The sequence below is a fragment of the Eleutherodactylus coqui genome, chromosome 11 (genome assembly GCF_035609145.1).
Source record: "Eleutherodactylus coqui strain aEleCoq1 chromosome 11, aEleCoq1.hap1, whole genome shotgun sequence".
Classification (NCBI taxonomy): Eukaryota; Metazoa; Chordata; class Amphibia; order Anura; family Eleutherodactylidae; genus Eleutherodactylus; species Eleutherodactylus coqui.
This window is the reverse complement of record NC_089847.1, coordinates 24,912,416-24,926,974: the sequence shown is the minus strand read 5'-3', so window position 1 is coordinate 24,926,974 and position 14,559 is coordinate 24,912,416. Positions and strand designations below refer to the sequence as shown.

General features: G+C 46.9%; 1 protein-coding gene across 3 annotated transcripts in view; it reads right to left on the bottom strand.

Annotated features, from left to right (window-relative positions):
• ANKRD11 (ankyrin repeat domain containing 11) overlaps positions 1–14,559 on the bottom strand; it is a 187,086-nt gene that overhangs the window by 57,800 nt on the left and 114,727 nt on the right. For all 3 annotated transcript variants that reach the window (XM_066582959.1, XM_066582962.1, XM_066582961.1), the window contains 2 exons: positions 14,130–14,274; positions 403–532 (listed from right to left, as the gene is read on the bottom strand). In XM_066582959.1, coding sequence (XP_066439056.1) covers positions 403–532; positions 14,130–14,216 — 217 coding nt within the window. In that variant the 5' untranslated portion in view covers positions 14,217–14,274. The remainder of the gene's footprint in view (positions 1–402; positions 533–14,129; positions 14,275–14,559) is intronic.

The window sequence follows — 14,559 nt, the reverse complement described above, 5'->3', positions numbered from 1 at the left end:
TCGAAACAAGGAAGGAGGTTGACTGCCCGGCAGGAGAACAGGTAATTGAGGACACAAAGTCAAAGCTTAGGAAGTGAATGTTATCTTAAAATGCTCATTCTGATACCGTGTGAATGAGAACGCTCTCGAAACACAAACGGCCACAAATATTAACCAACCTGATAAAAATCCGACACTGCAAATCAAAACCAACAGCACATTTTAGGCCCGACATACATGAGGCGATATCCCCTCCACCGGGAGAAGATCTGGAAACCTTACGTAGGTCAGACAATCCGATTCAACCTCCACAACTGTTCACCCGGCACCAACATCTTGCAGAAGTGTCAGACGACAACAGTCACAACAAGGAGGTTCCCCCGACGGACAACCCAGCGACACAACCCGTTAAGCAGACGTTACCTGTATCCGAATCTTTTTGATCTCCATTTGTCCCTACTGAGAAAGGCAATTTTCTTTTTGTAGTTTTCTCTTTCCCTCCATCACCTCGATCCAACTTTGGAGTTTTATTCAGGGAAACTTTATCTTTATCCTGAAAGAAACAGAAACGCATCTTTTATAAACCAATGAGTATTGAGTTACTACAAGCTAAAACCAGGCCGCAGATAAAGCATTGTAGGGTGGCGTTCCACGGGGGGCGGCGGCCGCTGCTAGCGCTCCTAATTCAGTACGACATTGCTGGCCCGCCGTGTAGCTGCCGCCCGGCATGCACAGGAGGATGCAATCGTGGTGCGTAAAAAACAGACCATTTTCACTGCGTTCGTGCTTTTCTGCTGTGCATCTGCTGCGTCTTTTGTCACGGTTTAATCTGTATTCACTGCATTTTTCACGCATGCAAGTGGGTGATTTGGGTCCATTAAATGGACCATAAAGTAGGACATGCCGAGGTTGTTTTTTTCTAAATGCATAAAAAAAAACAAAAAAAACCACCCCCACCCCCACCCCCCAAAACAAAACCGCACTTCTGAATGGAACAATGCCATTTAATGGCGTTATATGCGGTCCGTAAAAATAAGGACAGAAAATGAGGAATCAATATCCTCATATTTACCAAAACCATAAAGTATATACAGTGTAAGACCGCCCATAGACAATGGATGAAAATCTGTTGAATCCTTCAATATCGGCTGACCATCTAATATGTATGGGGGTCTCCCAACTCTCTTGACAGCAGATATTAGGGGAATTAAGAACTGGATAATTTCAACATGCCTGCCCTCTTCATGGTGACGGACAGCCGTCTCCCTATACTGTGCAAAGGCCAAAATCTGCCTACAGTGTTTCCCTGAAAATAAGCCCTACCCTGATTTTCAGACCTCCGGCAGGCTTCCATGTAGTTCCCAATGCTGAAGCAGCATCTCTTGCTGGTAACGGGCCTTGAATACTTCCCTCTACAGCAAGCGATTGCTTTGATTGGCTGATGAAGCGCTCGTGAACCAATCAAAGCAATCGCTTGCTGGAAGCGGGGTATTGAAGGCCTGTTACCAGCAAGAAATGCTTCTTCAGCGTTGACTACACAGGAGCCTGCCGCAGCGCCAGAGACCCGTCCAAGGGACCCGGACATCACCTGCTAGGTGAGTATAAGGCAACCCTCCCCCAGAAAATAAAACTCTGCGCTTCTTTTGGGGCAAAAACTATTAGAAGACAGGGTCTTATTTTCAGGGAAACAGTGTTAGCTATAGTAATTATTTCTGTCTTCTGAGCAGTGTGATCACGCACTGTATGGTACATGAATGCTGCACCGGCTCTCACCCTCCGACGCTGAGGCCTGGGGTTGGCTGCAGCACATATTGCTACCCGAACTAGTGGAAGGAACAGAGCTGGGCAGCAGAGGAGGAGCATTTATTAATTTACTCAAATTTTCTTTTAAACCTACAAACGCAATTGTTAGACTGGGCTCACACTCCGACACGAGCGAAAATCAATGTATTTGGATTGCCGCAATTTACCAAGCTTATTGTGTATAATGCACACGTAGAAAAATGCAGCAGCTTCTATTTTACTGCTTACGCTGCATATACACAACTTTAATCAATGTTGTTGAGAAGCAATAGAAGTGAGAAAAAAAAAGACACACCCCATGAAGCCAGGAGGCAACAGCGTGCGTGAGATATGCCGTCATAAGCAGACCAAAAAAAAAAAAAAAAAACTACAGTAAAACTCTGCTTAGAAGATGTTAAAACCAAGTGACTCCGCTAAGTGGCTGAGAAATCGCTCAGAACCCCGCCAGTGGTCCCGTGTAAGAGGCACCTTAACGTGCGGCACCATCACCGCACCGGCAGAGAAGGCGGCACCATCACCGCACCGCGGGGGCAGAGAAGGCGGCACCATCACCACACCGCGAGGGCAGAGAAGCAGCACCATCACCACACCGCGGGGGCAGAGAAGGTGGCACCATCACCACACCGCGAGGGCAGAGAAGCAGCACCATCACCACACCGCGAGGGCAGAGAAGCAGCACCATCATCGTGTGCACTTTTCTAATGTAGGTTACAAAATTAAAGCAGTTCTGACTGATGTCCCAGCCACGGTAACGGCCTTTCTCTGCATCCGGTCGGGCTACCGTCACCTACAAGACTTAACACAACGATTCGCCACATTCCGTGACGCTTTACATTCTGTATAGAGTAACGAATCCTAAACTTATTTTGCATCCTATATTCTCCATTTATGCCCCAGATTCTCTATTTATAAGGGAAACCTTTGTTAGAAGTTTTAGCAATGTTTCCTTACACAAACAAGTTTTTAGCACTTCCATCTGTGTGTTGCTAATTAACATTGCTGCCAATGGAGTCGTCCTTCCTTCTGCAATACTGCGTACACAGCGACACAAGTCCTTGGCTGGGTGACACGATGTACCTGGCGACGGCGGTAACATTTACATTGGGTGAGCCACTGTCTGGGGAACGCGACTGCTCAGCCTCAACAACATCTCAGTATCAGATGAAGCCATTGTTAGCTCTAGAACTACAGCTGAGACCCATTTTAACAGTAACCACTGAAATAGTAACAAGCCAGACAATGGCCGTCTCTATTAATACACAAAACAGGAACCAATCTTCTCCTGCAAGTAGCCCAAACTGGCTGCAGCCAGGGAAACCGCCCAGAAGAAAAGCAGGAAGCTGGTAACGGTTTGTATTACACATCGGCTTTATAGTCTCGCTGGCATTAGACGGTTATAGATAAAAGCCAGATGGTAAACAGCAACGTGAACCTGGAGGGGAGTCTGCGCTGGAAATAGCTTACCACCAGCCAAAACTAGCGTGTGCCGACACCCCGACTCATGATGCAGGAGCGCTGGGGCGTCCGTCACCAAAGAGATCAACAGAGCCAGACAAGTGAATTAAAAGGGGTTGTTTATTACTGAATGACATCTCTTAACAGAACCCCTGTAGTGTTATATAAAAAAAAAAAAAAAAAAAATTTTTTTACCTACCCCTCCACCAGGGTCAGATACTGCAGCCAAGCAGTTTGCCGAGGCAGCTAACGTCAACAGAGGTCAGCTGACCACTGCATCACCATTTGTTCCCCTGGCATCAGCGCCATGATGCCAGGAGTCTGGGAACGTGCCGCTGGGACCACAGCCCTGGATCCCAGCAGAGGGGTCAGTAATACTTCGTTCCTTATTTTACTCCAGACAGCACTATTAAAGAAATATTGTTCTGTTACCAGACAACCCCTTTAAAACAATGAGACCCCCCCCCCCCCCCCCCCTTCATAAGATTGCTCTGTATGACTAGATCTCATTCACATCAGCATTGGAACACCATAGAACAAAACTCATCTTCAATGGGCTACATTCGGTTCTATCATAAGATGGATCTCTTTGGCGCGGGGGCTCCGTAATAGAACAGGAAATCCTGAAATCCTTAGCAGTCATGTGAACGGGCCTGAAGCGTCCCAAGGCTACTGACAAGGGTTACGACATCTCCATGCAGTGACCGTTACTTGTGGTAATGTTGCATAAGGAGATTGTTTCACTAGTTGTTGCAAGTCATCTAACTCCTGTACCATGATGGTAAAGCTACTGACACAGTACTAGGATTATACCACTTAGGCCCCCTGCAAAGGGGCAGGAATTCTGCGGCGGGATTTCCTGCAGAATTTCCGCCCGTGCCCGCATGCTAAGGATTACATTACAAAACGCAATCCTATGCAGACGTCCGCGATTTGTCCGCGTGAAACTACACGCGGAAAACAAATCGCAGCATGTTCTATTTCTGTGCGGGTCTCGCAGAAGCCCGCACCGAAAGGTCACTTTCGGCGCCCCGGCTTCGCTCTGCGCATGCGCCGGCTGGGCGGCAGCCGGCACATCACAGAGCCAGAGCCGCAGGAGCAGGTGAGACCCGCGCTGGTCACTTCAGGGGCACAGGTCGGATCCCACTGAGAATTCCCACAGGGGATCCGACCCGGCAGTCTGCAGGCGGCCAAAGAGAATTTTTGGTTATGGTCATACATTAAAGCGCAGCGACTTCTCCTTGCTTTAAGGAATAGTACATTAAAGGGGTTGTCCGGCTTTGAACTACTGATGACCTATCCTCAAGATAGCCTATCAACAGGACCTGCGCAGGTCAGCCGTTTGCTTCCAGCTCTGTACATTGTGACAGCGGCCTGGCAGACAGCTCAGTACACTATGCAGCATGTGGGTTGTTCTTGTAGAAGCTGATCCCTCCACAGCAGCCCAAACAGATCAGCGCAGGTCTCAGGATGCGCTAGCTGCACTACCAAATTTAAAAAAAGTTATACTCACCAATGCCGTCTGGTTCCTGGCGCTGCTTTCCAGGGCTCCAGGCACTTGTCAGAGCATCTTTTGCTAGTGATTGGGTTTAAAGACCCCGCCTCAAGCAAGAGACTGCTCTAATTGGCTGTGATTGGCGCTGGATTAGCCAATGCTGGATGCACCAATCACAGCCATTCAATGAATAAATGATTGAATGAATGACTCGCGGCTCAGCCAATCAGAGCAATCACTTGCTGGAGGTGTGATCTTGAAACTGTTACCAGTAGGAGATGCTCTGCAGGCACAGACAAGTCCCTGGAAGCCTGCAGGGATTGCGCCTACTAGGTCAGCATTTGATTTTTCAACTTCCTTGCTTGGGTTATCAGCTGTGCTGAAAACGCAGCCGAAGCGCTGGCATAACGCATACAGTGCCTGTGTGAGGGAGGCCTTGGGAGGAAGCCGTTAATCAGCAGCGGTGGGCAGGGGAGCTGGAAGCTCATGAATATCAAGGACTCCCATTGACCTCCGGCTGCAGATGATAAAACAATGATTTCATGAAAACAACTGAATGGGAAAAGAATTGGAATCAACTCCCTATTTCCTGTAGTCCACAGATAGGACAACATAAACCAGGTGACAGATCAAGTATATAGCCATCATCCCTCTGCTCAGGGCTTCCTCTATTAAGGTACCTTTACACAGCGGAGCGGTAGTCATTTAGATCTCTTCTGGCCGCCCGCTTCCACTGAACAGGCAGTCTTTCAGAGACTGAAGAACTCCTTTTCAATCTGAGCAAGAAGTCGCTAGCTTGTTGCAGAGAACTGAAACGAAGCAACTGCTGAGCGATCTCTCGTTCAGCGCCCGTCGGTGGCCGTGTGGACTCAGTGCGACTATTGCAGAAAATAGTTTTTTTTACATTTTTAGCAATTGTTCTGGCGATAAAGATGACTTAACACGGCCCAATTAGCTGGAGCGGTGCCGTATTCTGTCTAGGGCATTTCTGGGCAGAAGACGGACCTTCTGGACAATTATTAAAATCAAGCCTCACCGACTATAATGGGGTCCATGAAGTTTTTAGCTTCCCATCTGGCATTTTACTGGACGAAAAAATAAATAAAATACAGCAGACTCACACGACAGCTTTATAAATGTAGCCTGCAGGATAAACCATAGTTATTTGCTGCAGTGGCCACATCCAGGGACATCTATGCATCAAAGACCAAACTGAGGTCTAGAAGACTCGTCACATCTGAGGTGGAACCCAGGTTTTCCATGATTTCCCATGCTGGGATGTATAGGCACTCCGAGGCCGTCTACAGTCTGATGTCCGCTGTGGCACGGTTCCACTACATCTCCCGGCACGAACCTGTCCGAGCTCCAAAGAAAGGAGGCTCTACAGATCATGAGTAACCTCTGAAATGTTGTTTCTGAGCAGGTCCTCCATGATAGACAGATTCCTTCAGCATGGAAACCGATTACACGTTCCAATTTATACTAAACTGCAAGTTGGCCCCAAGATCTGTCTGTTCAGTCAAGGATTCATGGCGTCCATTACGGTCTCGGCACAACCAGGGTGCCCAACATATCTGCATGTCCGTTAAGGCCATACACGCTCAGGGAAATTGAAGGGGTTGTACCAAGGTAGATGTATCTATGGATAGGATAGGTGATACAAGTCTGATGAGTGGGGGATCTCACCTCCCAGATTCCCCCGTGTTGGTCTCTGTCACTGCGGGAATGCTTCTAGTGTCAAATCAAACGCAGCCAAGGACGAGCGGCCGTCACTCCATTTATTTCAACTGGGCTGAAAAATAGCCAAGTGCTTGTAATCTGCCATGTCCAGCAGCCTCAGCGAAGATGAAAGAAGCAGCACTGCAAATGTTAATTTATGTGCAGATGCCCATAGGGAAGCATGGGCGTCTGCACATAAATTAAAGCATGCGGATTTGTTTTGCGGACCTTTTTGTCCAGAAAACAAAATCGCAGCATGCTATATTTCAGTACCGTTCCTGCGTGGACAGCTTCCATAGAAGTCAATAGAAGCCTTGCGATCTGCGGCAAATAGTTTAACAAAACCAAACCATTCAATTGCGCATGTGCAGCGGCGCCGATGCTTCTGAGGTGAAGAAAATAGAAGACCCGGACGGGTATAAGCAGTGTCCTCGGCCAGGATCGGATTCCGCTGCGGGCTCAGATCCGCCCGTGGACATGTGACCTATGGCTGGGTGATCAGTCTTAAAGGGGTTGTACCAATATATAGACTTGAGTTTCATGCCAGTCTTAATATAAACTTGCTCAATCCCACTTTAGGTTTACGCTGCTCAGCGCTCTTCAAAAAGTCACATTTTTCACAAATGTATCAAAAACGTGCAACTTTTTTTTCGCGACCAGAATACTCGCACAAAGGCATTGAAGCATTCCCCTACGGTGCGTTACATGCTGGAGGGCAAAGTCCAGAATTAACTAGGGAAACACCTCATGTTTTACTGTTGATACATCGGAAGGCTTCACACAATACATGACTATTCCATGCTAAACCAGACTGAAAATCTGCGCCAAAACCCACCTATAAGGGTTCATGCCCACAACCGTATGTGTACAATGCACAACGGGCAGAGACCGCGTATGGCACTGCACATGCTGCCAATCACAAGCTAACGGACATACGCAGTGTGATTATTTATTAAATAGCCCGCTTTGTTCATAGTGGTGATATGTATAGAAACTCTGCATTGCGTATGGATAACATACCTTACGCAGCCCATACAAGTAATCCGAACTGGTGTAGAAGTAACCTGTGTAAAGACGGCCTTACACTCACTGCAATGAATGAGATCTGCAGCGACAATCCAGGTTGTGTCTACAATCTGCTGTAAACGGGGTTCCTTAAAGTTCCGCCGCCTTTTCACTTCCTTGGGATACGCTCACACATGATCTATTGGGGGAAATCCGCAGGGAAAAGTTTGCAAAAAGCAACGTGCAGAATCGGTGTAACTGGCAGGTTTGGGTCCAGATTCGTTGAAGATTTCACTCCATCATTTGAAGGTGTGAAACCCACAGTAAGAATCCGCAGCATAAATAGACGCGCCGACCATGTAAAACCCGCACTGCGGATTATTCTTCTGCAGCGTGTGGATGCGATTGCTTGAAATCTCATCCATTTGATTTTTACTTTTATATACCGCATCTTCTCTCTACACAAAATTGGTGCTGAAAGATATGCAGCGTATCCGCCGGGGTGAAAATACCCCCTTTGGTTCCGCTCTTGGACTCCAAAATATGTTCGGAAAACAAAGACGTGTGAATGGTTATTAGCTTCATTAAAGGGGTTGTCTCGTGCCGAAACTTTTTTTTTTTTTTTTCTCAATAGGCCCCCCGTTCGGCGCAGGACAACCCCAAAGGATGTGTTAAAAAAAAATAAAAAATTATTACTTACCCGAATCCCCGCTCTGCGACGTCTTCCTTCTTCCTTCACCAAGATGGCCTCCGGGATCTTCACCCACGATGCACCGCGGGTCTTCTCCCATGGTGCACCGTGGGCTCTGTGCGGTCCATTGCCGATTCCAGCCTCCTGATTGGCTGGAATCGGCACACGTGACGGGGCGGAGCTACGATGACGACGCGGGACCAGCTCTCCGGCACGAGCGGCCCCATTCACCAGGCAGAAGACCGGACTGCGCAAGCGCGTCTAAAAACGCCAGAAGACAGCGAATTTAGACGGATCCATGGCGACGGGGACACTAGCAACGGAGCAGGTAAGTGAATAACTTCTGTATGGCTCATAATTAATGCACGATGTATATTACAAAGTGCATTAATATGGCCATACAGAAGTGTATAACCCCACTTGCTTTCGCGGGACAACCCCTTTAAGGCTGCTCCACCATGAATGTAGAATCATCTTCCACATCAATGGCAGGGAAAGGGTTAACCGTTACATTACTACCCACTATGGAAATGGCAGAGTCTTCCTCATAGGAGACCAAAAGCAATATCCAATCCTAAAGAGATCCAGGCAGATGAAAGGGCGAAGAGGAGATCAAACGCTATCCGCTGACCTAGAACACACTGTAGGGAGAGCGGTAACTAATAGGAAGAAATGGCGCCGACATTAAATTGGGTGAGATACGGGCAATCATGGTAACGAATTGCTTTAATACGGGGTTTACATCTGCACCAATGCACTTCCATAATCTGAGACTGAAGCTTTAGAAAGGGCATCATAGGGGTTTATAGGGAGCGCCTCTGGTCCTTTAATCAGAGGGGGGTTTCGTTCATTTTCGTATTCAGTAAGCAAGTCTCGGTTCACACCGCCATCTTGGCTTCCATTCTGCCTGATCCGTTGTTTGACATTTGCTAATGAATCCTGACTTTGACCCTATTAGCAATCCGCTTTTCCCGATTTAAAAAAAAAAAAAAAAAAAAAACGAAACCTCAGCACACGGGGGGACCGGACGGACCGCTAAATGTAAACTGCGCTAACAATTTACTGAGCTCCCTCAGCCAACCAGATGTGTGATCGCACTTAAGATTCTCCTATGCCCACGAGCGAAAATCAACAGGACATGCTATGGACAGACATCGCTGCGGAATTTGCGGTGGGAGCCTGGCTGCGAATTCCGGAGCGAAAATCCGTCTGTGGGCATTGGGCCCTAAAGTGGTATTCTCAGACTTACGGCCCATTCACAAGACAAGCCATAAATGCCAGGTACCCATCTCCTGCTCTGACCCGGCCGGGCTGTATGAGGTGGCCAGGATTATGTAAACAGCGCTTGCTTTGCTACACCGCTCCCGTAGCGCCGGAGCTTCCGCCGCTACACTTTTTTTGCGCAGGTCCCATTAAATTTCCATGGGAGTTCCAAAAACAGCGCAGCCCAGCCGTACTCAGCGGTTTCACCTCATACAGAGTAATATTCCCATTACTAGCCATTTTTGGCTGAGATGGGAACACCCCTTTAAACTGCTGAAAAAAAACCCTTTTCAGAGAAAAAAGGGTTAAATAGAAAAATCAAATATAATCTAAAATGGATGAGAAAACCAGAGTGTAAAAGACGTCCCCGCTGGCCGGTAAGCGGGGTGGAACTCATTTTAATGCAGTTCACATAAAAACAGAGAACTTCAAGGTTTGTATCAGAATTACAAGTTATCCACAAGAGAGGATAACTTGCTGATCAGTTGGGGCTTCACTACCGACACCACCGCTGATCTCGAAAACAGGGGTCTGGTTTCCCCTGCAGGTTACTGCATCCCCCCGCTGTGAGGAGGCTGAATGGAGCGCTGGTGTGCAAGTTCATTTTCAATGTAAGTTGCTGGAGATAGAATGGCAATCGCTCTGGTATTTCCATCGGACCCATTAACTTCATTCTGATGCCGCTGCGGCAACCCCTCCGTGACAGGGAGAGGGGGACACGGGTTCCCCATTCCTGTGACTGGCAGGGGCCCCCCCATCAATAAGTTAGGCTTTATCCTGTGGGGGGACAACTTGTGAACCCGGTACAACCGCTTTAAGGTTTTTGATCTGAAAACAAAACCGCAGCGTAAACATCAGCGCGACCCATAAAATACAGCAACTCAGATGAAGTTCGGGGAACTCCAGAAACATTAAGTGTCCGGCGCGGACGGCTAACCTTGACGCTGATAAGACACCGGCACTTCGGCTTCTCCAGATATAAATAAAGGTTGCTTGCCATTTGTAAAGGACAGATTTGCAGAATGATCACAACCACATAATGTCATTATACTGATGACAGCGAATCCCTGAGCTGCAGAGAACATAAAAGGTTTCCTCTGAACAGCCGCCAAGCCGAAGCTGTGAGTCACCACCTCCGGGGCCGCTGCACCCGCGCCAAACACTGGGGCGCCGCTTCTCACAGCAACGAGACAGTCAGGAGAATTATTGTCCGCCAACAGGCTGCATTTTGCCCACTTAAGGTTATGTTCACATTTGCTGATTTGCTGCATATTCTGGTGCAGATTGTGAACACGGTTTTCTGCAGAATGCTGGCGGACAATAATTACCTGTCTTGTTGCTGGGAGAAGCGGCGCTTCCGTATTTGTGAACATAACCTTAAAGGGTTGTCCAGCTACTGAAACGGTCATAGATGAACATGATCAATAGTAAGAGTGCAAATCAGTTTACCCAAAACAACATTTTTTGTGCTGAAAACTCCCTCTGCATTGTCGGCTATGGGGGTCATCCATCCTTCTAGAGGCGCTTTAAGAGCAAGTGATAATTCAAAGATGTGTTCAAATGGGCGAAAGCGAGCAATTGTCTGGTCTAAAGGCGAACCATTGACCGAATGAGGATCATTAACATTTCGCTGGTTTATTTTCTGCAGGCATAACACCCATCGGCGGCTCGTTCACTTATCGTTCGGGCTAAACAGTGCAAGTTCAGGCCTCAGTAGCTTACACAGCGTATGTGAAAAACTGAACGACTTCTTGAACGAGCCAACGCCGTATCTGCCTGTATAAACCGGCTGCGCGAACGAACGAGCCAACGCCGTATCTGCCTGTATAAACCGGCTGCGCGAACGAACGAGCCAACGCCGTATCTGCCTGTATAAACCGGCTGCGCGAACGAACGAGCCAACGCCGTATCTGCCTGTATAAACCGGCTGCGCGAGTGCGCTAATTAGGATGCCATTGGTTTGTTTAAACTATTACACTCTGCAACAAATTTTTACGAAAGTAATTGATAGGCTTCTGTAAAACGATAACCTGCTGATCAAACTGGTAAACGTCTCTACTGCCATCTTCGGCGCGCAATAGCTTTGTTTTTCCATCCACAGTTGTGCGAGGGCTCATCTCTTACGGGACGTCCTGTAGTTTTGCCTTAGTACAGTTTTGGAAATCATACGACTTTTTGATCACTTTTCATTGCATTTTTTTTCTTAGAGACTGAATGACCCCCAAAAAAAGCGCATTTCTGGCTTGCTTTAACTTTTTTTCCGTAAGACTTCATCGTGCGGGGCGAATAAGGCGTTATCTTGATAGATTGGACTTTTACGGACGCAGCGATACCAAACATGTATTTTTGTTTTATAATTTTGATTCTTTTACTCAGTCTAACCAATCACCTGTAAAAACACAGTGAAATACAACTTAGGAAAAAACGCAAGTGTGGGGGAGCCCTAAGAGGTGGGTGACTCCCTAACACACGCGTTGGGGTAAGCGCCAAGATTTACATCGCGGTGCTTTGCAGCATTTTACCTCAGTTTCCAGTCGCAGCCTCGCCGGCTTCTAATAGTCATCATCGATGAGTAGCGCTAAATGCTTACAAATAGCACAGACTTCGTTGGAAAAGCGCCGCGGTCAAGCAGCTGTCTGAGGGGCTATATTGAAAACAACGGGAGACTGACCGTGTCTAGCGCTGCGATCAACGCTGAAAAAACATCTGCGTGAAGGAGGCCTTAAAGACGCAGGTCTCACCAGTCTCTCGCTCCCCCACAAAACCCATGAGTTTTCCACATCATTTAAAAAAAAAACAAACAAAAAACTATTATCCATCGACGTGACCAAGGAATTGTTTTTTGCGGGGTCAGTTGCATCTTTTATTTGTATTATTCACTGAGAAACGCAAGTTGAGTGAAATGGAAAAACAAACAAAAATCTGCCATTTGGGGAGGGGCGTCTAAAATCACAAAGCTTTACTCTGGGGGTCAGAACAATTACGGTACCAAATTTATATAGTTTTTCTTTTTTGTGCTATACTGCGTTTAGTAAATAACATATCTTTGGGAAAAAAATGCTCTGTTCTGCCACCATCTTCTGACAGCCATAACTTTATTTTTCAATTGCTTTACACCTGTAGTTTCTATTGGTACCATTTTGGACCGCATGTGACCTTTTGATCGCTTTTTATTACATTTTTTTTCTTTGAGACGGAGTGACCAAAAGAGGCGCTGTCCAGGGCTGAGGAATACCGACCGGGACATTTAAATGGTGCCGTCAGAACGAACAGCGACATTTAAAGAGGTTAACAGCCACGATCAGCGTTCACGCTAATTGACAGCTGACACCCGCCTGCAACAGCTGCTAAGAAAGGCAGCCCCAGCATTGCATGGAGTGAGATCGGCTCCCAATCTCACTTCCTCCAAACACTGAACCCCCTATGACGTAACTAAACATCCTATGGGGTTAAAGGATTAACCGCTTGAGCATAGTGACTTAGATGTAATCAGGGTAGGAGCTGGACAAGCAGCTGATGCCCATGTAAACATGACTTGTAGTGCCCCCTCTATATCTGGGCACAAGGACCACTTGCAGCGCAATCAGATTTACAGAAAAATGGTTGTGAAAGAGCCTCGTGTGTAAACTCTCGCCTACGACCTGAAGGTTGCGAGTTCAATCCCCGAATGATTCAGGTAGCCGGCTCAAGGTTGACTCAGCCTTCCATCCTGCTGAGGTCGGTAAAATGAGAACCCAGCTTGGTAGGGGGTAATGAGTATTACCTGAAAGCGCTGTGGAATAAGTTGGCGCTATACAAATACCAAGATTTATTTATTTTATTTGTGTTCTGCTAGCTATGCAATATGAGAGGTGCAAAAAAACCCGTTGTCTGCAGTCAGCAGTGAAGCCATATAGACAAAGCCTCAAACCAGTTCATCATCTACTATTACCAACCACAAGAACATGTCCCCCTCCATTCACATGGGTGGTATGCGTTTATACCCCATGCTGGCCACTGAAGTACAGCAAAACATCAGGAAACATTACATTACGGCACTAGTTTCAGGCTCTCAATGTAGTGTTGTATGGACTGCATAAAATCATGAAAAAAAACACAAAAAACAGGCTAATTCACAAGAAAGGATCAACCAAGATGACGGAGAAGAACAAATCCTAATTCCAGAGGCTAGTATCTTCCACAATGTAGCAGCAGCAGCTGACATCCAAGAACCCTTCTGCTGGTTTGTAGTTGTTGTGCCTCTTAAAGCCCTTTCTACAAGGGCCAGTGACCTGTACAAACGTTAGCTCACCCAATCATTGCCCCATATTAATAGGGCATTGATCACCAAAAGCTTATTTGTCAACAGATCGGATCTTTTACGCCATAACAAAAATTAGCAGCAAATATTCCTGTGTGACCGGGGTATGTGCGCGGACAAAGAAAGGTTTATGAGAAGTCCTTCGTCCTCCATACACTATGAATTGGGCCATTTGAAAGCCATTTAAGCCACCGCCAACTCCCTCATTCAGCTCATCCGGCTCATACTGAGCGATGTAAAAGCAGCCTTAGCCATAGGACAAAGTTACTGGAACTACAGCAATGAAAAACCCAAGTCGGCAACTAAGCGTCTACTGTTAATGAGGTCCATATATAGATTAACGAAAATAAATAAAAGTCAAGCCTTCCCCATGCTCTGGGTATACCGGGGTACAAGTAGTGCCAGCGCACGGCTCTTACCTTTTTCCCAGTTTGTTTCTCCACCATGTCGTAGCTGAGAGAGAATTCTTCTGGCTGTGGTGTTTTAGAACACCCACCCTTGGGCATCGTTTTGCCTTGCTTATTTGGCCTTCATTTATGCCTCTATCGCTTCGTCATCAACAGTCTGAAATGGAAAAATAGAATAAATCAGCGGTCATTGTTTTAAGAACTTTAAAATGATTTTGGATACTTCTCTATTGTGTGGTGGAAACAAAGGAGAACTCCAACTATTTAAGGACAAAACAATTACAGTGCAATCGATCCAAAGTGGCAATGTCAGTAACTGCAACCCAAGGAACTAACCGCATCAATCCTGCTAGATTTGTCTATTGGCATCCGTGCAATCAAAAATTGGAACTAAAGAGAACAGGAGTTGTGCTTGCAGTACCGCACATGGCCACCGCACAGT